Source organism: Anser anser, assembly GCF_964211835.1.
Source record: "Anser anser genome assembly, chromosome: 34".
In the NCBI taxonomy this organism is placed as follows: Eukaryota; Metazoa; Chordata; class Aves; order Anseriformes; family Anatidae; genus Anser; species Anser anser.
Genome location: NC_139755.1, coordinates 246,727 through 272,345, shown reverse-complemented (window position 1 = coordinate 272,345; position 25,619 = coordinate 246,727). Strand labels below are relative to the sequence as shown.

Sequence of the window (25,619 nt, the reverse complement as noted above, 5' to 3'; positions counted from 1 at the left end):
GGGGGGGGGCGGCCAATGGCATTTGCCACGTGGGGCCGTATGCAAATGAGGAGGGGGGGGCATTGGGGTGTCCCCAATGTCCCCAATGTCCCCTATATCCCCTATATCCCCCCGCCCCTATATCCCCCCCGACCCTATATCCCCCCGACCCTATATCCCCCCGCCCCTATATCCCCCCGACCCTATATCCCCCCGACCCTATACCCCTCTGCCCCTATACCCCCCTGCCCCTATACCCCCCTGCCCCTATACCCCCCCGACCCTATACCCCCCCGACCCTATATCCCCGCCCCGCAGGCGAAGGACAGTGACGATGAGGAGGAAGTCGTCCACGTCGACCGCGACCACTTCATGGACGAGTTCTTCGAGCAGGTCGGGGCCCCCGTGCCCCTTATAGAGACCCTATAGGGACCCTAGGGGCTCCCCCTCACCCTGTAGCACCCCCCTGCACCCTGTAGATTCCCCCACACCCTATAGGTTCCCCCTCACCCTGTAGGTTCCCCCATACCCTATGCCACTCCAAACTCTATAGCCTGACCCCACTTCTGTAGGTACCCTATAGGGACTTCCAGATCTTATAGGGCCCCCCCCCCACACCCTATAGGGCCCCACGCAGAACTTATAGCCCCCTCCCAGATCTTAAATGCCCCCCCTGCTCCTATAGGTCCCCCCCAGGCCCTATACAGGACCTAGAACCATGCCAGGCCCTATGTGACTCCTCCAAGCCCTATATGGACCCTATAGAGCCCCCTTGTCTGCTATAGGGGCAACCCACAGACTCTATAGGTCCCAGACTTATATAGGGCACCCCGACAGCGTATGTGCCCTATATGTGCCCTATACATCCCCATTCCTTTTCTCATGTCCCTGTCATGTCCCTATATGTCACTGCCACGTCCCCATATGTTCCCGTACTTGTTCCCATCTCCCCTATATGTGTCCCTATACGTCCCCATCCATGTCCCCACATCCTTCTGCACCCCTATACGTCCCCATCTCCCCCATACCTGTCCCTATATGTCCCCATCCATGTCCCCACATTCTCCCGTGTCCCCAAACTTGTCCCTATTTCCCCTATACGTGTCCCCATATGTCCCCATGTTCCCATACGTGTCCTCATGTCCTCCCGTGTCCCCAAACTTGTCCCCATTTCCCCTGTGTCCCCCATCTCCCCTATACGTGTCCTACATGTCCCCATCCGTGTCCCCACATCCTCCCATGTCCCCATATGTGTCCCCATCTCCCCTATAACTGTTCCTATATGCCCCCATCCATGTCCTCATGCCCTCCCATGTCCCCATACGTCCCCATCCGTCTCCCCACATCCTCCTGTGTCCCCATACGTCCCCATCTCCCTTTTATGTGTCCCTGCATGTCCCCATATGTCCCCATACATCCCCCATCTCCCCTATATGTGTCCCCATATATCCCCATCATGTCCCCACATCTGTCCCCATCTCCTCCCTGTCCCCATACGTCCCTATACCCATGTCCCCTATGTCTCCCCGTGTCCCCTATATCCCCCCATGTCCCCTACATCCCCCCCCCCCCCCATGCCCTATAGGTGGAGGAGATCCGGGGCTGCATCGAGAAGCTGTCGGAGGACGTGGAGCAGGTGAAGAAGCAGCACAGCGCCATCCTGGCCGCCCCCAACCCTGACGAGAGTGAGCGGGGACATCGGGGACGTTGGGGACATTGGGGACATCGGGGACATAGGGGACGTTGGGGACATCGGGGACATGGAGGACACTGGGGACATCGGGGACATTGAGGGTGTTGGGGACATCAGGGATGTTGGGGACATCGGGGACATCGAGGGTGTTGGGAACATCGGGAACGTTGGGGACATTGGGGACATCGGGGACATCGGGCACGTTGGGGACATTGGGGACAGTGGGGACATCGGGGACGTTGGGGACATTGGGGACACTGGGGACATTGGGTACGTTGGGGCACACTGGGGTCATCATGGGGTTGGGGGTCACCTTGGGATGGGGTCACTAGGGGGTTGGGGTCACCATGGGGTTGGGGACACCTTGGGGTTGGGGTCACCTTGGGGTTGGGGACACCTTGGGGTTGGGGTCACTAGGGGGTTGGGGACACCAGGGGGTTGGGGACACCAGGGGGTTGGGGACACCATGGGGTTGGGCTCACCATGGGGTTGGGGTCACCATGGGGTTGGGGACACCTTGGGGTTGGGGTCACCAGGGGGTTGGGGTCATCAGGGGGTTGGGCTCACCTTGGGGTTGGGGTCACCTTGGGGTTGGGGTCATCATGGGGTTGGGGTCACCTTGGGATGGGGTCACCATGGGGTTGGGGTCACCAGGGCGTTGGGGAGACCTTGGGTTGGGGGTCATCATGGGTTGGGGACATGATGGGGTTGGGGTCACCTTGGGATGGGGTCAGCTTGGGATGGGGTCATCATGGGTTGGGGACACCATGGGGTTGGGGTCACCATTGGGTTGGGGACACCTTGGGGTTGGGGTCACCATTGGGTTGGGGTCACCTTGGGGTTGGGGTCACCTTGGGGTTGGGGTCACCTTGGGGTTGGGGTCACCAGGGGGGTTGGGGTCACCATTGGGTTGGGGACACCTTGGGTTGGGGGTCATCATGGGTTGGGGACATGATGGGGTTGGGGTCACCTTGGGATGGGGTCACCAGGGGGTTGGAGTCACCTTGGTGTTGGGGTCATCATGGGGTTGGGGACACCATGGGGTTGGGGACACCTTGGGTTGGGGACACCTTGGGGTTGGGGACACCTTGGGTTGGGGGTCATCATGGGTTGGGGACATGATGGGGTTGGGGTCACCTTGGGATGGGGTCACCTTGGGATGGGGTCATCATGGGGTTGGGGTCACCATGGGGTTGGGGACACCTTGGGTTGGGGTCACCAGGGGGTTGGGGACACCTTGGGTTGGGGGTCATCATGGGTTGGGGACATGATGGGGTTGGGGTCACCTTGGGATGGGGTCACCTTGGGATGGGGTCATCATGGGGTTGGGGTCACCATGGGGTTGGGGTCACCGGGATCGGGGTGACACAGGGGGTGTTGGCACCGTGGAGGTGACGCGTCCCTGCCCCTCCCAGAGACGAAGCAGGAGCTGGAGGACCTCACGGCCGACATCAAGAAGACGGCCAACAAAGTGCGCTCCAAGTTGAAAGGTGACCTGGCGACGGCCATCTTGGGGTGGCCATCTTGGGGTGGTCTTCTTGGGGTGATTGGCGTGCGGGTGGTGGTCTTCTGGGGGATGTTCTTCATGATGGTGGTGGTGGTCTTCTTGGGGTGATCTCCGTGAGGGTGGTGGTCTTGGGGATGTCCTTCACGATGGTGGTGGTCTTCTTGGAGATGTTCTTCATGATGGTCTCGGCCTTCTTGGGGTGGCCATCTTGGGGTGGCCGGCACGATGGTGGTGGTCTTCTTGGGGTGATCTCCAAGATGGCGGTGGTCTTCTTGGGGTGATCAGCATGAGGGCGGTGGTCTTGGGGATGTCCTTCCTGATGGTCTTGGCCTTCTTGGGGTGGCCATCTTGGGGTGATCGGCACGATGGCGGTGGGCTTCTTGGGGGTGTCCTTCACGATGGTGGTGGCCTTCTTGGGGATGTCCTTCACGATGGTGGTGGTCTTCTTGGAGACGTTCTTCATGATGGTCTCCACCTTCTTGGGGTGGCCATTTTGGGGCGATCTCCGTGATGGTGGTGGCCATCTTAGGGTTATCTACAAAATGGTGGTGGTCTTCTTGGAGACGCTCTTCATGATGGTCTTGGCTTTCTTGTGGTGACCATCTTGGGGTGATCTCCGTGACGGCGGCGGCCTTCTCGAGGTGTTGAGGTGGCCATCTTGGGGGTGTCTTGCCTGATGGGGGGGGCGGCCATCTTGTCCAGGAACGCCATCTTGTCTGCAACCCCGCCTGCCTCTTGGTGTGGGGGCTGGGTGGGAAGGGGGGAAGGGGAGGGGGTGGCAAACACCCCCCGAGGGTGAGGACAGCGGCGGAGGAAGAGGTCACAACTGTCCCCTCCCGCAGCCATCGAGCAGAGCATCGAGCAGGAGGAAGGCCTGAACCGCTCCTCGGCCGACCTACGCATCCGGAAAACGCAGGTATCCTTCCTCCCCCCCCACCCCTCTCCTTCCTCCTCCTCCTTCCTCCTCCTCCTCCTCCTCCTCCTCCTCTTCCTCCTCCTCGGTGGAGGTCCCTCACCCCGCACCACGCCCCTCCCCGCGTTCCCAGCACTCGACGCTGTCCCGCAAGTTCGTGGAGGTGATGACGGAGTACAACGCCACCCAGTCCAAGTACCGGGACCGGTGCAAGGACAGGATCCAGAGGCAGCTGGAGATCAGTAGGTCGCGGGAGAACTCGGGGGGGGGGAAGCGTTGGGGTTTGGGGGAGCAGGACCCCAACATCTCCTCCATCTCCCTGCAGCCGGCCGGACCACCACCAATGAGGAGCTGGAGGACATGCTGGAGAGCGGGAAGTTGGCCATCTTCACCGATGACGTACGTAGAGACCCGTTGGGTCATCCAGAACCTGTTGGGTCATCCAGAACCCGTTGGGTCACCTAGAAACCAATGAGACGCCCCTAAAAACCCAGTGGGTCACCCAGATACCCAACTAGATTGCTCCAAACCCCATGAAATCACCCAGAACCCAGTGAGATATCCTAAAATCCATTGGGTCACCTAGAACCCGATGAAACGCCCCAAATCCTTGTGTGACCGAGGAACTAGGAGGTCACCTCTGACCTGTTGAGGTCTCTGGAGCCCGAGGAGCCCCATCCCGTGCTCTCACCCCGTCTCTCTTCTCTCCTGCCAGATCAAAATGGACTCGCAGATGACCAAACAAGCCCTGAACGAGATCGAGACGCGACACAACGAGATCATCAAGCTGGAAACGAGCATCCGGGAGCTGCACGACATGTTCGTGGACATGGCGATGCTGGTGGAGAGCCAGGTACAGGGGAGGGGGCAGAGCGGGGGGGGCTTGAACCCACCCACGTGTCTCATCTAGACGCCATCAAAAGGTCCCAAGCCCACCAAGGGTCATCCAAAACCCACCAAAAGCCATAGATTGGGTTCAGTGGCTCGTCTAGATGCCATCAAAATCTCTTGAGCCCACCAAGATCCTGTTGGGTCATCTAGGACCCACCAAAAGCCGTATCTAGGGCTCATTGGCTCATCTAGACACCATCAAAAGGTCTCAAGACCACCAAGGGGCATCTAGAACCCGGTCTGATGGTTCATCTAGACATCATCAAAAGCTTTTAAGCCCACCAACGGCCCCTTGGGTCATCAAGAACCCACCATAAGATGCTCTTGAGCCCACCAAGACCCAGTTGAGACACCTAGAACCAATTGAACCTCGTAGAACCCCGCTCATTGCCTCATCTAGACACCATTAAAGGTCTCGAGCCCACCAAGGGTCATCTAGAACCCATTAAAAACAAGGTTTGATGGTTCATCTAGACGTCACCAAAAGCTTTTAAGCCCACCAACAGCCCATTGGGTCATCAAGAACCCACCATAAGAAGCTCTTGAGCCCAACAAGACCCAGTTGAACCACCTAGAACCTCCTAGAACCCCACTGCCAGGATGCCAGTATCTCCCCTTTTGGCTGTCGCCCTCCTCGGAGGGGGGGGTGTCTCACGGGGTGTTTCTGGCTCTCAGGGCGAGATGATCGACCGCATCGAGTACAACGTGGAGCACTCGGTCGACTACGTGGAACGGGCCGTGTCGGACACCAAAAAAGCCGTAAAGTACCAGAGCAAAGCCCGGAGGGTGAGTGCAGGGGCGGGAGGGGGAGGCGGGGGGGGGGCCAAGGGGGTGGGGGGGCCAAGGAGGTGATGGGCCAAGAACCTGGACAACCGGGAGTCCTCAGCGTCGGGTCCTCTCCTGCTCCGTAACGTTCTTCTCTTCTCTCCTCCCCACGCTGCCCGGATGCCTTTTTTGTTGTTTTTTTTTTTTTTTAAATAACGTTTTTGGGGTAACGTAGAAGAAAATTATGATCATAATTTGTTGCGTGGTGCTGGGGGTGGTCTTGGCCTCCTCCATCGGGGGCACGTTGGGCTTGTAGGGTCCCGGCGCGCCCCCCCCCCCACCCCCGCCCCCCCTCCCCCGCGGCAGTAATTAACGCTCCCTTCTTCCCTCCCCGGTAATGAGAATAACCACATTAAGCGAGACTTAAGAATAAATTAAGAGACAATTAATTGTTCATGCGAACGGACATAACAGCACGTGGTCCAATCACCCGCCGCCCCCCCCCCCCCGGCCCTCCCCCTCCCCCCCCCCGCGGGCCAGAGCGGCCCGGCCCGACCCGGGGCCGGCAAATCTAAGCGGTTCGTTGGCCTCCATCCATCCCGCCATCATGCTCCTCGGATGCCTGGGTCCTCCCCCACCACTTCTTCTCGCCTCCCCCCCTCCCCCTCCATCTCCCATCCATGCGCTGTGCTTGTGCGCCCCCCCCCACCCCCCCCAGGGCAGGGGTCCCAGCGTGGGCTGGGCTTGGGGGGGGACACGCCGGGTGTGGGGAGCCCGGGAATGCGTCCCGGGGGACAGGAGGTGGCCCTAAAGGGGGGGGCTACGAGGGGTCAAGGAGGAGGGGGTGGAGGTTGGGGTGGGCCTAGAGGGGGGGTCCTAGAGTTGGGGGTGACCCTTGAGAGGGGTCACGGGTTGGGTTGACCTTAGGGGAGCAATTATGGAGGCAGCTGGCTTGGGTTGACCCCAGAGAGGGGGGGGGCATCGGTCAGGTTGACCCTAAAGACAGGTCACGGGGTCGGGTCAACCCTAAAGAGTCCCGGCCCAGGTTGGGTTGACCCTAGGGAAGAATTTTGGGGACATCCGGGGTTGGTTGACCCCAGGTAGGGGTCGTGGGGCATGTCGACCCTAAAAAGGGGTCCACGGTTGACCACAGAGAGGGCCGATGGGCTGGGTTGACCCTAAAGAGTGGTCATCGGTTGGGTTGACCCTAAAGAGTCACAGCCCAGGTTGGGGTGACCCTAGGGAAGGATTTTGGGGGCAGCTGGCGTGGCTTGATCCCAAAGAGGGATCCCAGGAGGTTGGGTTTGAACCCGGTGAAGGGTCCTGGGCTGGGCCGAGTCAGCCTGGCCCCAGTGGGAGGCTGGTGGACGGGCCCTGGGGCTGGTTTGGGGTCGGGTTGACCTTAGGAAAGGTTTTTTTTGGGGGGGGGGGGGGGGGTTGGGTTGTCCCACCCCCGTGGGGGTGAAGGTGCCCCGGAGGTGGGTCGCATGGTGGGGGGGGGGTCCGTGAGGGGGCAGGAGCGGCTCTAGCCCATTCCCAGCGCGCATCCGCGGCAACGCCATTACCTGCCTGACTAACGCCCTAACTACTCATCCAACCAGCTAACCACCACCCATCCGGCCAGCTAACCAACCCACCCAACCAGCTAACCGCCCACCCAAACGGTTAAACAACCACCCACCCAACCAGCTAACCACCCACCCAACCAGCTAACCACCCACCCAACCAGCTAACCACCCACCCAAACAGTTAAACAACCACCCACCCAACCAGCTAACCACCCACCCAAACGGTTAAACAACCACCCACCCAACCAGCTAACCACCCACCCAACCAGCTAACCGCCCACCCAAACGGTTAAACAAGCACCCACCCAACCAGCTAACCACCCACCCAACCAGCTAACCAACCACCCAAATGGTTAAACAAGCACCCACCCAACCAGCTAACCACCCTCCCAACCAGCTAACCAACCACCCAAATGGTTAAACAACCACCCACCCAACCAGCTAACCACCCACCCAACCAGCTAACCACCCACCCAACCAGCTAACCACCCACCCAACCAGCTAACCAACCACCCAAACGGTTAAACAACCACCCAAACGGTTAAACAACCACCCACCCAACCAGCTAACCACCCACCCAACCAGCTAACCAACCACCCAACCAGCTAACCACCCACCCAACCAGCTAACCACCCACCCGTCCACCCAACCAGCTAGTTAACCAATCATCTAATGACCTACCCACCCACCCACCCGCCTAACCGCTCAGCCAACCAGCTAACTAGTCCCTCAACCAGCTAACCAGTCGCCCATCCGAGCAGCTCAGCAACCAACCAGCTAACCACTGCCCACCCAGCCAGCTAATTAACCAGCTGCCCACCCAGCTAACGAGCTAACTAACCACTCGCATCTAACCGCCGTCCATCCAACCAGCTAACTGGCCGCTTAACTAACCTGTTAACCAGCCAGCCAACCAACTCATCGCCCAGCTGATCAGCTGACCGCCCAACTAATCAACCCATTGCTCAGCTAATTGACCCGTCGCGGAGCTAACGAACCAGCCAATCACCCGACTAACTACCTATCTGTCTCATCACCCACCCAACTAACCAACCAATCAGCTAACTACCCACCCACATGACTCATCGCCTGCCCAACCAACCCACTGACTACCCAACCTCCCAGCCAATCACCCGCTGACCCAACCGGCCAATCAGCCGCCCTCCCAGCTAACCAACCAATCGGCCAACTGCCCCTCCAAGCACTCGGCCAATCGTGACTCAGCCACCACCCAGGCGCTCACCCACCAGCTTGAGCAGCCAATCAGCTGTCCTTGTGCCCCGGCACCCACCCAATGACTGCATGCCCCACCCAACCACCCCACTAACGACCCCATCAGCCCGCTAACGACCCCACTACCCCGCTAACGACCCAACTACGCCATCAACATCCCAACCACCCCATCAACGACCCCATTAATGACCCCAGGACCCCATTAACAACCCAACGACCCCATTAACGACCCAACGACCTCATTAACGACCCCATGACCCCATTAACGACCCAACGACCCCATTAACGACCCAACGACCCCATTAACGACCCCATGACCCCATTAACGACCCAACGACCCCATTAACGACCCAATGACCCCATTAACGACCCCATGACCCCATTAACGACCCAACGACCCCATCAACGACCCCACCACCCCATCAACGACCCAGTGACCTCATCAACGACCCCATTACCCCGTCAGTGATCCCATCAATGACCCAATCAACCCCTTAATGACCCAATCGACCCCATCATGACCCAACTTCACCTTCAATGACCCAACCACCCCATCAACGACCCCATTAATGACCCAACCACCCCATCAATGACCCAATGACCCCATCGAAGACCCAACTACCCCATCAATGACCCAACTACCCCATCAATGACCCCATTAATGACCCAATGACCCCATCAATGACCCAAATACCCCATCAAGACCCAACCACCCCATCAACGACCCCATCAATGACCCAAATACCCCGCTGATGACCCAACTACCCCATCAAAGACCCAACGACCCCATCAATGACCCAACTGCCCCCCCAACGACCCCATCAATGACCCAACTGCCCCCCCCAACGACCCAAATACCCCCCCAAGACCCCATTAACAACCCAACGACCCCATTAATTACCCAACTGCCCAATCAAGACCCAAATACCCCATCAACGAACCCATCAATGACCCAAATACCCCATCAACGACCCCATCAACGACCCCATCAACGACCCAAATACCCCGTTTATGACCCAACGACCCCATCAATGACCCAACTGGCCCCCCCAACGACCCCATCAATGACCCAACGACCCCATCAATGGCCCAACTGCCCCCCCCAACGACCCAAATACCCCCCCAAGACCCCATTAACAACCCAACGACCCCATCAACGACCTAACGACCCCATCAACGACCCAGCCACGCCCCTCAACGACCCGACTCCCCCCCTCCAACCACCATCACCGACCCCCCCCCCCCAAACACCCATCGCCCACCCCCCCACCCCCCCCCACCCCTCCCCCCCGGCCGAGGAACCACCCCGACTTAGATTTCCCGCCCTGCGGGAGCCGCCGCAGTGCCGCTGCGCCCCTGCGCTGCCCCCCCCCCCCCCCAACCCCGCGCCGCGGGGAGGGCCGGGGGGAGGGGGGGGGGCTGTGCTCCCCTGCCCCCCCCCCCCCTCCCCCCAAAGCCCCCCGGGTCCTGAGCTCTGTATCGTTCCCCCCCCCACCCCCCCCCCTCGTGGTCTGTGATGTATTTGCTACGAAACCCATGCCACAAACGCACCTGCCTCTGCCTCCTTCCTTCCTCCTCCTCCTCCTCGGGATTTTGGGGGGGGGGTGGGGGTGGGGGGGTGGGGAACACAAATACGGGTTGTTGCCGGTGTCCGAAGGGTCCCTATGGCTCCTATACGGTCCCTATAGCTTTCCCCAGCAGCTAGCGAGGCCCTATAGCTCTCCCAGTGGCCCTGCAGCTCCCTATAGCTCCTATATGGCTCCACATGGAAGGCAAGGGGTCCCTATAGCTCCCCTGAAGCCCCTATAGTTCCCCTAGTGCCCCTATAGCTCCCCTGGTGCCCCTATAGCTCCCCTGGTGCCCCTATGGCTTCCTATAACTCCCAGAAGGCTCCCAGAGTGGCTATGGGGTTTCTATAGCTCCCCTGCCATTCCTACAGCTTCCTCTTATTCCCGGGAAGGGGGGCGTTCCCCCGTGCCCCCTATAGCTCCCATAGGTCCCTAGAGCTGCCGTGGGGGTCCCTACGAGCTTGTATAGCCCTTTACAGGATCCTATAGCCCTTTCACTGCTCTATATGTTACCAAATGAATCTATATGAAGCCATACACATATATAATAGTTATATATAACCCTATACAGCTTCCTATAGCCCCATAAAGGACCCCAGCGGACCGTATGGTCTCCCATGGAGCCTATACATTACCACAGAGCCTGTACAGGGCCCTATAGCCCCGTACTACCCCTATAGGCTCATACATTCTACGGTTCTATAGGGTCCGTACGTTCCCATACAGCCCACAGGTCTCCCTATAGCCCCATACAGCCCCATATAGGTCCATAGAGTCAAGGACGGCCCCACAGAGCCCCGAAGCCCCCCCCTATAGCCCCTATAGGTCCCCCCGGGGCGCCGCAGGGGGCACGGGTGGCACAAAACCGGGGCGTCGTTTCCTTACAAAGTTTAATAGGGTGCTGGGGGGGGGGGGGGGAAGGGGGGCAAGGGGGGCGGGGGACCCGTCGTGCCCCCCCCTCCCCCCCCCTTTAAGGCTCAGGGAGGTCGTCGGAGAGGAGCATGGGGGAGCCGAGCTGGAGGTCGCGCTGGAGGCTCTCGAGGGCGGCCGGGCTCAGGCGGTGGACCTCCAGCCAATCGGCGAGGAGCGAGGCCGAGAGCGGCGCCGAATCGCCTTGGCTGCGAGGGGACATCGTCAGCGGGGGCTGGGGGGGGGCGGGACCCGCCCTACAAGGACCCTTGGGTGCCACCGGGGGGGAAAGGGGGGCGGTGGGGAAGGGGGTGTCCCTAGATGTCGGTCAACGGGGTGGAAGAGGGACGCCAGGACTCTTGGGTTCCTTGGTCAACGGGGTGGAGTGGGGACACCAGGACGTTTGGGTTCTTTGGTCAACGGGGTGGAGGAGGGACACCAGGACCCTCGGGTTCCTCATCATCGGGACGTTTGGGGCCACCAGGGACAGGGAAACAATGGGGAACGGGGTGCCCCAACACGTTGGTCAACGGGGTGGAGCGAGGACACCAGGACATTTGGGTTCCCCGTCATCGGGGCGTTTGGGTGACACCACAAAACAATGGGGAACGGGGCGACGTTGGTCAACGGGATGACGTTGACCGAGACGTTGGTCAACGGGGTGGAGCGGGGACATCGGGACCCTTGGGTTCCTCATCATCGGGACGTTTGGGGCCACCAGGGAAGCAACGGGGAGCGGGGTGCCCCAAGACGTTGGTCAACGGGATGGGACGTGGGATGGAGTAGGGACACCAAGACTCTTGGGTTCCTTGGTCAACGGGGTGGAGAAGGGCCAGCGGGACCCTCGGGTCCCTCCCCACCAGGACACCCGGGTCCCCTCTCACCTGTCCTTGCTGTCCCCCACCATGTCCAACGATTGGCTCAGGAACTCCTCCAGGTCGAAGCCGACCCCGTAGCCGGCCCCGCTCCCCTTGGGGGTCACCGAGAAGACGGGGGGCAGCAGGTCCTCCACCTCGGTGGGGAGAAGACGACGCTCAGCACGGGGTCCAGACCCAAAGGTGGGGGGACCTTCTCACCCAGGGGACGCCCAGGCCCCTCACCTGCGACTTAGAGAGCTGTTGGGTGACGGTGGCCACGTCGGGGTCCGCGGGGCCGGGGCCGGGGGGAGGCTCGGACCACACCTCGGTGCCCGGCCACGTTTCGGGAGGTCCCCCGCAAGGTGGGGGACACGGGGCGGGCGCGGGCCGGGCCGGGGGTCGTGGCGGGGCCCCGTCCCTCATCTTGGTCCACCGCTCGAGGAGGTGGCGGTCGTCGTCGGTGAGGACGAGGCCCCGGAGGCCCTCGCCGCGGCCACGGGGCTCGCGGCGCTCCCGCTCCCGCTGCTTCTTCTCGCGCTCCTTCGCCCGCTCCTGCCGCCGCCGCCGCTTCTCCTCGCGCTCCCGCTGCCGCTCCGCCGCCGTCACCGGCTTCCGGCCCTCCGGCGCCTCCGGGGCCGCGCACGGTGGTTCTGCGGGGATTGGGGGTGTCGGGGGGGGGACGGAGAGCAGGTATGGGGCCAAAAAAACTCATCCTAAAACCCCGAAGCTCAAGGATGGAGGCCCCAACCCCATCCTAAAACCCAGGAATCCAAGGATTGAGCCCCCAACCCCATCCCAGGACCCAAAAACTCAAGGATGGAGCCCCCAACCCCATCCCAGGACCCCAAAGCTCAAGGATGGAGCCCCCAACTCCATCCCAGGACCCAAAAACTCAAGGATGGAGCCCCCAACCCCATCCCAGGACCCCGAAACTCAATAATGGAGCCCCCAACCCCATCCTAAAACCCAGGAATCCAAGGATGGAGCCACCAACCCCATCCTAAAACCCAGAAGCTCAAGGATGGATCCCCCAACCCCATCCCAGGACCCCAAAACCCAAGGATGGAGCCACCAAACCCCATCCCAGGACCCTGAAACTCAAGGCTGGAGCCCCCAACCCCATCCTAAAACCCAGAAACTCAAGGATGGAGCCCCCAACCCCATCCCGAAACCCAGAAGCTCAAGGCTGGAGCCCCCAACCCCATCCCAGGACCCAAAAACTCAAGGATGGAGCCACCAAACCCTATCCCAGGACCCCAAAGCTCAAGGATGGAACCACCAAACCCACCCAGGACCCCGAAATTCAAGGATGGAGCCCCCAGTCCCATCCCAGGACCCAAAACCTCAAGGATGGAGCCCCCAACTCCAACCCAGAACCCCAAAACTCAAGGATGGAGCCCCCAACTCCATCCCAGAACCCCAAAACTCAAGGATGGAGCCCCCAACCCCATCCTGAAACCCCGAAGCTCAAGGATGGAGCCCCCAACCCCATCCCAGGACCCTGAAACTCAATAATGGAGCCCCCAACCCCATCCTGAAACCCTGAAGCTCAAGGATGGAGCCCCCAACCCCATCCCAGGACCCAAAAGCTCAAGGATGGAGCCCCCAACTCACCCCCACCAGCACCCAAGCTCCAGAAGTCCCAGCACCCACCCCCGGGCCCCAGCTGCTCCCCACCTTTGCTCTTGTTCCTCATGGCTGACTTGAGCAGGGCGGCCTTGAGGGCAGCCTTGGTGTCATCCGAGATGGCGCCGTCCCGCTTGGGGGGCGCGGGGGCCCCCGGCTCCGCCTTCACCCGGGGAGAGTCCATTGGGCAGTCGGGGGCGGGGACGGGGCCAGGGCTTGGCATGTCCACATCGGTGCAGGGCCAGGCCGGGCCAACCCCGGCTGCGGCGGCGTTGGGCACGTTGGCGTTGGCCATGTTGGCGTTGACCATGGCGGCGTTGGCGTTGGCCATGGCGGCGTTGGCCATGGCGGCGTTGGCCCTGTTGACGCTGCTGTTGGCCATGGTGGCATTGACGTTGGCCAAGCTGACGCCGGCCACGTTGACGTTGGCCATGGCGGCGTTGGCCACGCCGACGCCGGAGTTGCCCATGTTGACGTTGGCCATGCCAACGCTGGTCATCCCGACGCTGGCGTTGGCCACGCTGACGTTGGCCATGTTGACGTCGGCCACCGCACTGACGCCGGCCGCGGTGACGCCGCCGCCGGCCGCGTTGACGCCGCCCATGGGGGCGTTCACGTTGGCCACGGCGCCGTCAGCCGCGCCGCCGCCCACGCCGGCACCGCCGGCCGCGTTTTCGGCTGGAGCGAAGGCGATTTGCCGCCGGATGCCGTCGCGGCGCTCGTGGAAATCGGCGATCTCGGCCACGATGGCCGCCTTGATCTCCTCCTTGGTCAGCACCCGGCGGTCAAAGGCGAAGTCGAAGGCGGGGACGCACTCGGGCTCGTCCTCGGGGTCGTGGTATTTGGCCAAAAAGGGGTGCCGCAGCGCCTCGGCCACCCCGACCCGCTCGCGGGGGTCGAAGCGCAGCATCCTCCCCAGCAGCGCCAACGCCGCCGGCTCGGCGTCGCCGAAGAGGCTCTCCCACGGCACCGCTGGGCGCGGGGGCAAGCTCTGCACGTAGGCCCGCACCCGCTCGGCGCCGATGGCGGCCATGACGGCGGCCGGCGGCGTCCCCAGCACGGCCATGATGAGCTGCAGCTGGTGCACGTAGTTCCTGCCGGGGAAGAGCTGCCGCCGGCCCAGCATCTCGGCGAAGATGCAGCCCACCGACCACATGTCGATGGCGCGGGTGTAGCGGTGCAGCGAGAGGAGCAGCTCCGGCGCCCGGTACCACCGCGTGGCCACGTATTCGGTGAGGAAGGCCTTGGCGTGGCGCGGGTCGGCGCCGAGCCCCCGGGCCATGCCGAAATCGCCGATCTTCAGCTCGCAGTTCTCGTTCACCAGGAGGTTGCTGGGCTTCAGGTCGCGGTGGAGGACGTTGGCCGAGTGGATGTACTTGAGGCCCCGCAGGAGCTGGTAGAGGAAGTAGCGGACGTGCTCCAGCGTCAGGGGTTGAGACGAGTGGATGATCTGGTGCAGGTCGCTCTCCATCAGGTCCAGGACCACGTAGCTGCGAGAAGAAAGAGGGACCCGGGCGTCCGCGAGGGGCTGCGGGCGTCCCCATGGGTGCCACCACCGCCCTACGGACCCAAGGGATCAGGTGGGCTCCATCCCACGGGTGCTGAGACCACCCAAGAAGACCCAGAAAGGGTTGGGGACATCCCCATGGGTGCCACCACCACCCTACAGACCAAAGGACCAGGTGGGCTCCATCCCACGTGAGCTGAGACCCTCCAAGAAGACCCAGGAGGGGTTGGGGACGTCTCCATGGGTGCCACCACCACCCTACGGACCCAAGGGACCAGGTGGGCTCCATCCCACGGGTGCTGAGACCCTCCAAGAAGATCCAGGAGGGGTTGGGGACGTCCCCATGGGTGCCACCACCACCCTACGGACCCAAGGGACCAGGTGGGCGCCATCCCACAGGTGCTGACCACCCAAGAGGACCCAGGAGGGCTTGGGGACGTCCCCATGGGTGCCACCACCACCCTACGGACCCAAGGGACCAGGTGGGCTCCATCCCGTGGGTGCCGAGACCACCCAAGAAGACCCAGGAGGGGTTGGGGACGTCCCCATGGGTGCCACCACCGCCCTACGGACCCAAGGGACCAGGTGGGCTCCATCCCACCTGTGCTGACCACCCAAGAAGACCCAGGAGGGGTTGGGGACGTCCCCATGGGTGCCACCACCACCCTACGGACCCCGGGTGACCAGGAGGGGCTGGGGACGTCCCCATGGGTGCCACCACCACCCTACGGACCCGGGTGACCAGGAGGGGCTGGGGACATCCCCATGGGTGCCACCACCCCCCTACAGACCCAAGGAATCAGGTGGTCGCCATCCCACATGTTCTGACCACCCAAGAAGACCCAGGAGGAGCTGGGGACGTCCCCATGGGTGCCACCACCACCCTACGGACCACCCAGGGGCACGCACACGGAGCGGAACTCGCCGTAGGGGACAGTGGGCTTGAGGATGTCCTTGATGCCGATGATGTTGTCGTGCTTGAAGTGCTTGAGGATCTTCAGCTCCCGCAGCGTCCGCTTGGCGTTGGTCACCACATCGAAGGCGTTGGGGATCTTCTTGATGGCCACCTGCTGGCCTGCCACCCCGAGGACCCCGGGGCTTGTCACCCATCGCGGGACCCCAATCTCCCGCCCCGCCTGGACCCGCTCGCCGTTTCTTCACCCGAGGGACCCCGAAAATGTAGGGCACCCGACCCAGGTGGAGCCAGGTGTGAGGGAACCACGGTTCTCCACCCAAAGGGACTCAAGGGTCCAGGTGCCACCACCCAAGGGGACCCAAGAACCATCACCCAAGGGGATCCCATTGGCCAAGAGCCACCACCCAAGGCGACCTAGGTGCCACCACCCAAGGGGACCCAGGTGTCCAGGTGCCACCACCCAAGGGGACACGGGTGGCCAGGTGCCACCACCCAAGGGGACCTAAGAGCCATCACCCAAGGGACCCCATTGTCCAAGAGCCACCACCCAACAGGATGAAGGTGTCCAGGGACCACCACCCAAGGGGACCCAAGAACCATCACTCAAGGGACCCCATTGTCCAAGAGCCACCACCCAAGGGGACCTGGGTGTCCAGGTGCCACCACCCAAGGGGATTCAGGTGACCACGAGCCACCACCCAAGGGGACACAGGTGTCCAGGTGCCACCACCCATGGTGACACGGGTGTCCAGGTGCCACCACCCAAGGGGACCCAAGAACCATCACCCAAGGGACCCCATTGTCCAAGAGCCACCACCCAAGGGGACCCGGGTGTCCAGGTGCCACCACCCCAGGGGACCCAAGAACCATCACCCAAGGGACCCCATTGCCCAAGAGCCACCACCCAAGGGGACCCAAGGTGTCCAAGAACCACCACCCAAGGGACCCAAGAACCATCACCCAAGGGGATCCCATTGGCCAAGAGCCACCACCCAAGGGGACCCAGGTGTCCAGGTGCCACCACCCATGGTGACACGGGTGTCCAGGTGCCACCACCCAGGGGGACCCAAGAACCATCACCCAAGGGACCCCATTGTCCAAGAGCCACCACCCAAGGGGACCCGGGTGTCCAGGTGCCACCATCCAAGGGGACCCAAGAACCATTACCCAAGGGACCCCATTGGCCAAGAGCCACCACCCAAGGTGACCCGGGTGGCCAGGTGCCACCACCCAAGGTGACCCAGGTGGCCAGGTGCCACCACCCATGGTGACACGGGTGTCCAGGTGCCACCACCCAAGGGGACCCAAGAGCCATCACCCAAGGGACCCCATTGGCCAAGAGCCACCACTCAACGGGATGAAGGTGACCAAGATCCACCACCCAAGGTGACCTGGGTGGCCAGGTGCCACCACCCATGGTGACATGGGTGTCCAGGTGCCACCACCCAAGGGGATCTAAGAACCATCACCCAAGGGACCCCATTGGCCAAGAGCCACCACCCAAGGGGACACAGGTGTCCAAGAGCCACCACCCAAGGGACCCAAGAACCATCACCCAAGGGACCCCATTGCCCAAGAGCCACCACCCAACAGGATGAAGGTGTCCAGGGACCACCACCCAAGGGACCCAAGAACCATCACCCAAGGGTCCCCATTGTCCAAGAGCCACCACCCAACGGGATGAAGGTGTGCAGGTGCCACCACCCAAGGGGATGAAGGTGACCAAGAGCCACCACCCGAGGGGACCCAGGTGTCCAGGTGCCACCACCCAAGGGGATGAAGGCGACCAAAAGCCACCACGCGAGGGGACCCAGGTGTCCAGGTGCCACCACCCACGGCGCCACCCGTCCTCACCGGTGTCCCGCCGCCGGGCGGAGCTGACGACGCCGTAAGCGCCGGTGCCGATGGTCTCGATGACCTCGTACTCGTCCCCCACCTCGAAGGTGACGTCGAGCGCCCGCGCCTTCAGCAGGGCCAGGGGACCCCCCCCGGCCCCTTGCCCCCTCCCGGGGGGGTCCCGGCGCCCCCCGGCCTCCGCCTCCGCCTCCGCCATGGCGCCTGCGTCACGTCATCGGGTCCCCGGGTGTCCCCGCGGGCACTGCACCCTGTCCCCAAGCCCCTGGGGACCCCGGGGTGGGGGGGGGACACACAAAAGGGTTGTTTTTTTTTTTGGGGGGGGGGGGGTATCCAGGTGATGGGAGGGACCCAAGGGACTTGGAGGGGACCCGAGGGACTTGGGGACACCCACAGGACCCCAGAGGGACCTGAGGGACTTGGGGACACCCATGGAACCCAAGAAGGACCCAAGGGACCCCAGAGGGACCCAAGGGACCTGGAGGGGACCCAAGTGACAGGAGGGGACCCCAGGGCCTTGGGGACACCCAAGGGACCAGGAGGGGACCCAAGGGCCTTGAGGACACCCAAGTGACCGGGAGGGGACCCAAGGGACTCAGAGACACCCAAGAGACCCCAGAGGGACCCAAGGGACTTGGGGACACCCAAGGGACCCCAGAGGGACCCAAGGGACCTGGAGGGGACCCAACAGACCTGGAGGGGACCCAAGGCCTTGGGGACACCCAAGGGACCAGGAGGGGACCCAAGGGACTCAGGGACACCCAAGAGACCCCAGAGGGACCCAAGGGACTTGGGGACACCCAAGGGACCCCAGAGGGACCCAAGGGACCTGGAGGGGACCCAAGAGACCTGGAGGGGACCCAAGGCCTTGGGGACACCCAAGGGACCAGGAGGGGACCCAAGGGACTCAGGGACACCCAAGGGACCCCAGAGGGACCCAAGGGACTTGGGGACACCCAAGGGACCCCAGAGGGACCCAAGGGACCTGGAGGGGACCCAACAGACCTGGAGGGGACCCAAGGCCTTGGGGACACCCAAGGGACCAGGAGGGGACCCAAGGGACTCAGGGACACCCAAGAGACCCCAGAGGGACCCAAGGGACTTGGGGACACCCAAGGGACCCCAGAGGGACCCAAGGGACCTGGAGGGGACCCAAGAGACCTGGAGGGGACCCAAGGCCTTGGGGACACCCAAGGGACCAGGAGGGGACCCAAGGGACTCAGGGACACCCAAGGGACCCCAGAGGGACCCAAGGGACCTGGAGGGGACCCAAGGGCCTTGGGGACACCCACGTAACCGTGAGGGGACCCAAGGGACTCAGGGACACCCAAGAGACCCCAGAGGGATCCAAGGGACTTGGGGACACCCAAGGGACCCCAGAGGGACCCAAGGGACCTGGAGGGGACCCAAGTGATGGGGAGGGGACCCAAGGTCTTGGGGACACCCAAGTGACCTGGAGGGGACCCAAGGGCCTTAGGGACACCCAAGTGACCGGGAGGGGACCCAAGGGACTCAGGGACACCCAAGAGACCCCAGAGGGACCCAAGGGACTTGGGGACACCCAAGGGACCCCAGAGGAACCCAAGGGACCTGGAGGGGACCCAAAGCCTTGGGGACACCCAAGTGACTGGGAGGGGACCCAAGGGACTCAGGGACACCCAAGAGACCCCAGGGGGACACCAAGGGCCTTGGGGTCACCCAAGGGACCCCACTGGCACCCAAAGGACCCGGAGGGGACCCAAGTGACAGGAGGGGACCCCAGGGCCTTGGGGACACCCAGTGGACACCCAAGGGACCCCAGAGGCACCCAGGCGATAGCAGCCCTCCCCCCAAATGGGGCCCACCCACAGCACCAAGAAGACCTCCCCCCACCCTCAGGGGCACCCTCACGTGACACCCGGGACCCCCACGTGACAGCACGGCCCCCACGTGACGGGAGGGGACCCTCACGTGACCGAGGGGGGGTCCCAAAACCTTCCCCCCCCCCCCCCCAAACAAGGAGCAGGGCCCAGCTCCCTCCCCCGCCCCCCCGCGTAATGGCAGCGCCGCGGTCGCCATGGAGACGGCGCCGGGGCCGGTTGCCAGGGCGACGGGGGCGGTTGCCATGGCAACGGGGGGGGGTGACAACAACAAACACCCCGGGGGCCGCTCTCACCTCCCCCCGCGGCGCCGCCGCCGCTCCCGCCGCTCCCCGCGGTGCCCGGATGTGGCGCCCGCCGGCCAATCAGCGGCCCCGGCGCGGGCCACGCCCACTCCCGCCGCCGGCGGCCAATCAGCGCCGCGCTCGCTCGCCGGGCCTCTCCCTGTTGCTAGGGGGGGCGGGCGTTGCTAAGGGGCGGGGCGTTGCTAGGGGGCGGGCGTTAATAGGGGGAGGGCGTTGCTAAGTGGAGGGGCGGGCCGTTGCTAGGGGAGGCCGTTGCCATGGTGAAGCCGTCACTCAAAGCCGGCCGTTGCTATGCGGAAGAGCCGAGCGTTGCTAAGGGGGAGAAAAGGGGGCGTGGCTTGGTCCCCGGGGGGCGTGGCCACCCCTTGCGCATGCGCGGGGGCCCCTCCCACCCCCGTCAGCCCCTCTTGGAGGGGGGGGGCGGCATTTTGGGGGGAAACCCGGGCCTTTGGGGGGCGGGGGGGGACGGGAAGTGACGTCACCACTGGGCGGGGCCTCGGCACCGGATCCTGCCCCCCCCTCTCCCCCCCCCCGGGTCCCTCTCGCTCGGCCGCGACGCTTGGGGGGCGCCCCCCCCGCCCCCAACGCCCCCCCCCGTAGGCCCCAAGCCCTGGGGACCCCCCCCCCAAGGACCCCGTCCCCCAACCCCTGGGGGACCCAAAAATCGGGAACCCTCCCTCGCACCCCTCCCCCAAGGCCCAAGGGACCCCCCCCCGAGCCTCCCATCCCCCCTCGACCCCCCCCCCCAAGATTTGGGGACCTCCCCTTGAGCCCCCTGACCCCCCCCAAAGACCCCCCAAAATCCCCGAGGACCCCCCCAACCCCCCCAGTACTTTGAGACACCCCCCCAGGACCCCCCCAAACCCCCCAGGACTTGGGGACCCCCCCCTTGAGCCCCCTGACCCCCCCCAGGACATCCCCAAATCCCCCAGGACCCTTCCGACGCCCCCAAGGACTTGGGGACCCCCCCCAGGATTTGGGGACCCCCCCAGGACCCCCCAATCCCCCCCAGATCCCCCCAACCCCCTCCCCCAAGATCCCCCCCCAAAATCCCCCCCAACTACCCCAGGACTTGGGACCCCCTCCCCAGGATTTGGGGACCCCCCCCCCAAGGATTTGGGGACCCCTCCAGGGTTTGGGGAACCCCCCAAAACTTGGGGACCCCCCCCCAAAACTTGTCCCCCTCCCCCCATTGACCCCCCTCTCTCCTTTGCAGCCCACCCTGAGGACGATGCAGGCCAGCGCCGGCCCCGCGGGTAAGGGGGTGGGGGAGGCAAATTTTGGGGTGTTTTGGACCTTTTTGGGGTCCCAAACCCCCCCCCCCCCAATTAAATCTGTGTCCCCCCCCCCAGACTGCCCCATGGACACCCCGAGTGGGGTGCCCGGAGCCGCTGAGGACACCCCCAAGGAGCTGACGGCAGGTGAGACCCCCCCAAAACCTCGGGGGCATGGGTGTGGGGTGGCCCCACAGCACCCCCAGAACCCTCCCAGGGGACCCCCATGTGTGGGACACCCCAAAATACCCTGGGGGGGGGTTGGGGGCGGTCGGAACCCTATAGGATGTCTTGGGATGGGGTTGAGGAATGGATCGAGGTGTTTAGGACCTCCTTGGCCAGCGTTTTTGGGTTAAAAGTTGGGTTCTAGGCTCCCAAAACCTTGTAGAACACCTTGGGATGGGTTTAAAGTCTGGAACGGGGCATTTAGGATCCTCTTGGCCAATGTTTATGGGATTGAAGTTGGGTTCCAGACACCCAAGACCCTATAGAACATCTTGGGATGGGTTCAAAGGATGGATCAAGGCTTTTAGGATCCTCCTGGTCAATGTTTTTGGGTTAGAAGTTGGGTTCTAGGCTCCCAAGACCCTATAGGACATCTTGGTATGGGTTCAAATGATGGAATGGGGCATTTAGGATCTTCTTGGCCAACATTTATGGGTTAGAAGTTGGATTCTAGGCACCCGAGACCCTATAGGACATCTTGGGATGGGCTTTAAGTCTAGAACGGGGCATTTAGGATCCTCTTGGCTAACGTTTTTGGGTTAGAAGTTGGGTTCTAGGCTCCCAAAACCCCGTAGAACACCTTGGGATGGGTTTAAAGTCTGGAACATGGCATTTAGGATCCTCTTGGCCAATGTTTATGGGATTGAAGTTGGGTTCCAGGCACCCAAGACCCTATAGAACATTTTGGGATGGGTTCAAAGGATGGATCAAGGCTTTTAGGATCCTCCTGGTCAATGTTTTTGGGTTAGAAGTTGGATTCTAGGCACCCGAGACCCTATAGGACATCTTGGGATGGGCTTTAAGTCTAGAACGGGGCATTTAGGATCCTCTTGGCCAACGTTTTTGGGTTAGAAGTTGGGTTCTAGGCTCCCAAAACCCTGTAGAACACCTTGGGATGGGTTTAAAGTCTGGAACGGGGCATTTAGGATCCTCTTGGCGAACGTTTATGGGTTTGAAGTTGGGTTCCAGGCTCCCAAGACCCTATAGAACATCTTGGGATGGGTTCAAAGGATGGATCGAGGCTTTTAGGATCCTCCTGGTCAACGTTTTTGGGTTAGAAGTTGGGTTCTAGGCTCCCAAGATCCTATAGAACATCTTGGTATGGGTTCAAATGATGGAATGGGGCATTTAGGATCTTCTTGGCCAACATTTATGGGTTAGAAGTTGGTTTCTAGGCACCCGAGACCCTATAGAACATCTTGGGATGGGCTTTAAGTCTAGAACGCGGCATTTAGGATCCTCTTGGCTAACGTTTTTGGGTTAGAAGTTGGGTTCTAGGCTCCCAAAACCCTGTAGAACACCTTGGGATGGGTTGTCTGGAACGGGGCATTTAGGATCCTCTTGGCCAACATTTTTGGGATTGAAGTTGGGTTCCAGGCCCTCAAGACCCTATAGAACATCTTGGGATGGGGTTGAGGAATGGATCGAGGTGTTTAGGACCTCCTTGGCCAACATTTTTGGGTTAAAAGTTGGGTTCTAGGCTCCCAAAACCCTGTAGAACACCTTGGGATGGGTTTAAAGTCAGGAACGTGGCATTTAGGATCCTCTTGGCCAACATTTATGGGATTGAAGTTGGATTCTAGGCACCCGAGACCCTATAGAACATCTTGGGATGGGTTTTAAGTCTAGAACGGGGCATTTAGGATCTTCTTGGCTAACATTTTTGGGGTAGAAGTTGGGTTCTAGGCTCCCAAGACCCTATAGAACATTTTGGGATGGGTTTTAAGTCTAGAACAGGGCTTTTAGGACCTCCTTGGGCAACATTTTTGGGTTAGAAGTTGGGATCCAGGCCCCCAGGACCCTATAGAACATCATGGGATGAGTTTGAAGGATGGATCAAGGTGTCTAGGACCTCCTTGGCCAATATTTATGGGTTAAAAGCTGGGTTCCATGCCCCCAAGACCCTATAGGACACCTGTAGGGGTGGCCCCACGCGTTCCGGACCCCATAACTCTCCCCGATCCCGATCCCGCTGACCCGCCCCCGACCGCCCCCGCAGCCGCGGTGGCCTCCGGCCGCCCCTACATCTGCAGCGAGTGCGGCAAAGCCTTCGGGCAGTGGTCGAAGCTGGAACGGCACCGCCGGAGCCACACGGGCGAGCGCCCCAACGCCTGCGGCGAGTGCGGCAAGCGCTTCGCCCAACGCTCCCACCTGGCCCAGCACCTCCGCACCCACACCGGCGAGCGGCCCTACAAGTGCGCCGACTGCGGCAAAGCCTTCGGCTGGAGCTCCAACCTGGCCCAGCACCGCCGCACCCACACCGGCGAGCGGCCCTACGCCTGCGGCGAGTGCGGCAAGGCCTTCAGCCAGAGCACCAACCTGGTCAAGCACCAGCGCGCCCACGCCGGCGAGCGGCCCTACGCCTGCGGCGAGTGCCGCAAGGCCTTCTACCGCAGCTCCGACCTCCTCCAGCACCAAGCCAGCCACTCCGGCGAGCGGCCCTACCGCTGCGGCCAGTGCGGCAAAGCCTTCGCCCAGCGCGCCAACCTCCTGAAGCACGGCAAGACGCACGGCGGCGAGAAGCCCTTCCGCTGCGGCGAGTGCGGCAAGGGCTTCGTGCAGAGCTCGGAGCTCATCCAGCACCAGCGCAGCCACAGCGGCGAGAAGCCCTTCGCCTGCACCGAGTGCGGCAAGCGCTTCGGCCACGGGGCCACCTTGGCCAAGCACCGGCGGCTCCACCTGGGCTTGCAGCCCCACCGGTGCGGCGAGTGCGGGCGGGCCTTCGGGCTGCGCTCGGCGCTGGCGCGGCACCAGCGGGCGCACGGGGAGGAGCGGCCCTTCGCCTGCGCCGAGTGCGGCCAGGCCTTCGCCCTGCGCTCCAACCTGGCCCTCCACCGGCGCACCCACGCTGGCGAGCGGCCCTACCGCTGCGGCGAGTGCGGCAAGGCCTTCGGCATGAGCTCCACCTTGGTGCGGCACCAGCGCATCCACACCGGCGAGAAGCCCTACGGCTGCGGGGAGTGCGGGCGAGCCTTCGTGCGCAGCGCCCACCTGGAGCAGCACCGGCGCACCCACACCGGCGAGAGGCCCTACGGCTGCGCCCGCTGCGGCCGGCGCTTCAGCCAGAGCTCCAACCTCATCACCCACGAGCGGGTGCACCTGGAGGAGGCGCACGGCGCGGCGGCGGCGGCGGCGGCGCGGGCGGGTGCGGCGGAGGCCGAGGAGGAGCCGGGTTTGGAGGGGGTGGGGGAGAGGATGAAGGTGAAGAGGTTTGGGGGGCGCCAAGGTGCGGGGGCGGTGGGGGAGCACCCAAAGGACGAGAGGCTCGGGGGGCACCAAGGACTGGAGGTGTTTGGGGAGCAGATGAAGACCAAGAGACTTGGGGGGCACGAAGGTTTGGGGGTGACGACGGAGGTCCAACCAGGTCTGGAGATGATGGAGGAGCACCCCATGGTGAAGGCTTTTGGGGTGTGTCAAGGACAGGAGACGGTGGAGGAGCACCCAAAGACCGAAAGACTTGGGGTGCACCAAGGTTTGGAGATAGAGGAACACCCGCAGACCAAGAGTTTTGGGGTGCGTCAAGGTCTGGAGATGTTGGAAGAGCACCCAAAGACCGAGAGACTTGGGGGTCACCAAGGTCTGGAGATGTTGGAGGAGCACCCAACGGTGAAGACTCTTGGGGCACATCAAGATCTGGAGATGTTTGGGGAGCACCCAAAGGTGAAGGTTGGGGTGCAACCAAGTCTGGAGATGTTGGAAGAGCACCCAAAGACCAAGAGCCTTGGGGTACGTCAAGATTCGGAGATGACGGAGGTCCAACCAACACCGGAGACATTGGAGGAGGAGCACCCAAAGGCGAAGACTCTTGGGGTGCGTCAAGATTTGGAGACCTTGGGAGAGCACCCAAAGACCGAGAGACTTGGGGTGCACCAAGGTCTGGAGATGTTGGAGGAGCACCCAACGATGGAGGCTCTTGGGGTGCCACCAGCTCCGGAGACCCTGGAGGGGCACCCAAAGGAGCACCCCGAGGTGGAGCACCCCGAGGTAGAGCACCCAAAGGTGCCCCCGGAATGATGCCGGGGGGCGGGGGGGCGGAGCCTCACCCCGGGACCTCCTGATTGGTCGGGGACCGCGCCCCCCCCGCGACGCCGTTGGCTGAGAGGGGTGGGTGGGAGGGGCGGCTGGGGGCGGGGATTGGGTGGGGATGGATGGAGGGACGGGATTGGCTGA

General features: G+C 62.7%; 2 protein-coding genes across 4 annotated transcripts; one reads left to right on the top strand and one right to left on the bottom strand.

The window, feature by feature from the left end:
- Positions 1-25,575, top strand: LOC310888391 (syntaxin-1B). Of its 2 annotated transcripts, XM_083815025.1 has the most exons (11): positions 1-372; positions 1,565-1,664; positions 3,088-3,162; positions 4,022-4,095; positions 4,226-4,334; positions 4,418-4,491; positions 4,808-4,945; positions 5,659-5,769; positions 21,167-21,206; positions 21,303-21,371; positions 23,449-25,575. In XM_083815025.1, the coding sequence occupies exons 1-11, from the start codon at positions 16-18 to the stop codon at positions 25,461-25,463; spliced, it is 3,162 nt and encodes a 1,053-aa protein (XP_083671151.1). In that variant the 5' UTR covers positions 1-15; the 3' UTR covers positions 25,464-25,575. The 2 variants fall into 2 exon arrangements, with proteins under 2 accessions (XP_083671151.1, XP_083671152.1); XM_083815026.1 differs by lacking the exons at positions 21,167-21,206; positions 21,303-21,371; positions 23,449-25,575 and adding an exon at positions 5,984-8,600.
- Positions 10,991-20,020, bottom strand: MAPK7 (mitogen-activated protein kinase 7). 2 transcript variants are annotated; one of them, XM_083815028.1, is made up of 7 exons: positions 19,942-20,020; positions 17,787-17,990; positions 15,926-16,091; positions 13,561-14,999; positions 12,127-12,533; positions 11,911-12,038; positions 10,991-11,235 (listed from the first exon to the last, which is right to left on the bottom strand). In XM_083815028.1, exons 2-7 carry the CDS (start codon positions 17,983-17,985, stop codon positions 11,088-11,090), a joined length of 2,487 nt encoding a protein of 828 aa, XP_083671154.1. In that variant the 5' UTR covers positions 17,986-17,990; positions 19,942-20,020; the 3' UTR covers positions 10,991-11,087. The 2 variants fall into 2 exon arrangements, with proteins under 2 accessions (XP_083671154.1, XP_083671153.1); XM_083815027.1 differs by having other exon boundaries at positions 17,787-18,051; positions 19,942-19,998.
- Positions 25,576-25,619: the final 44 nt, after the last annotated feature.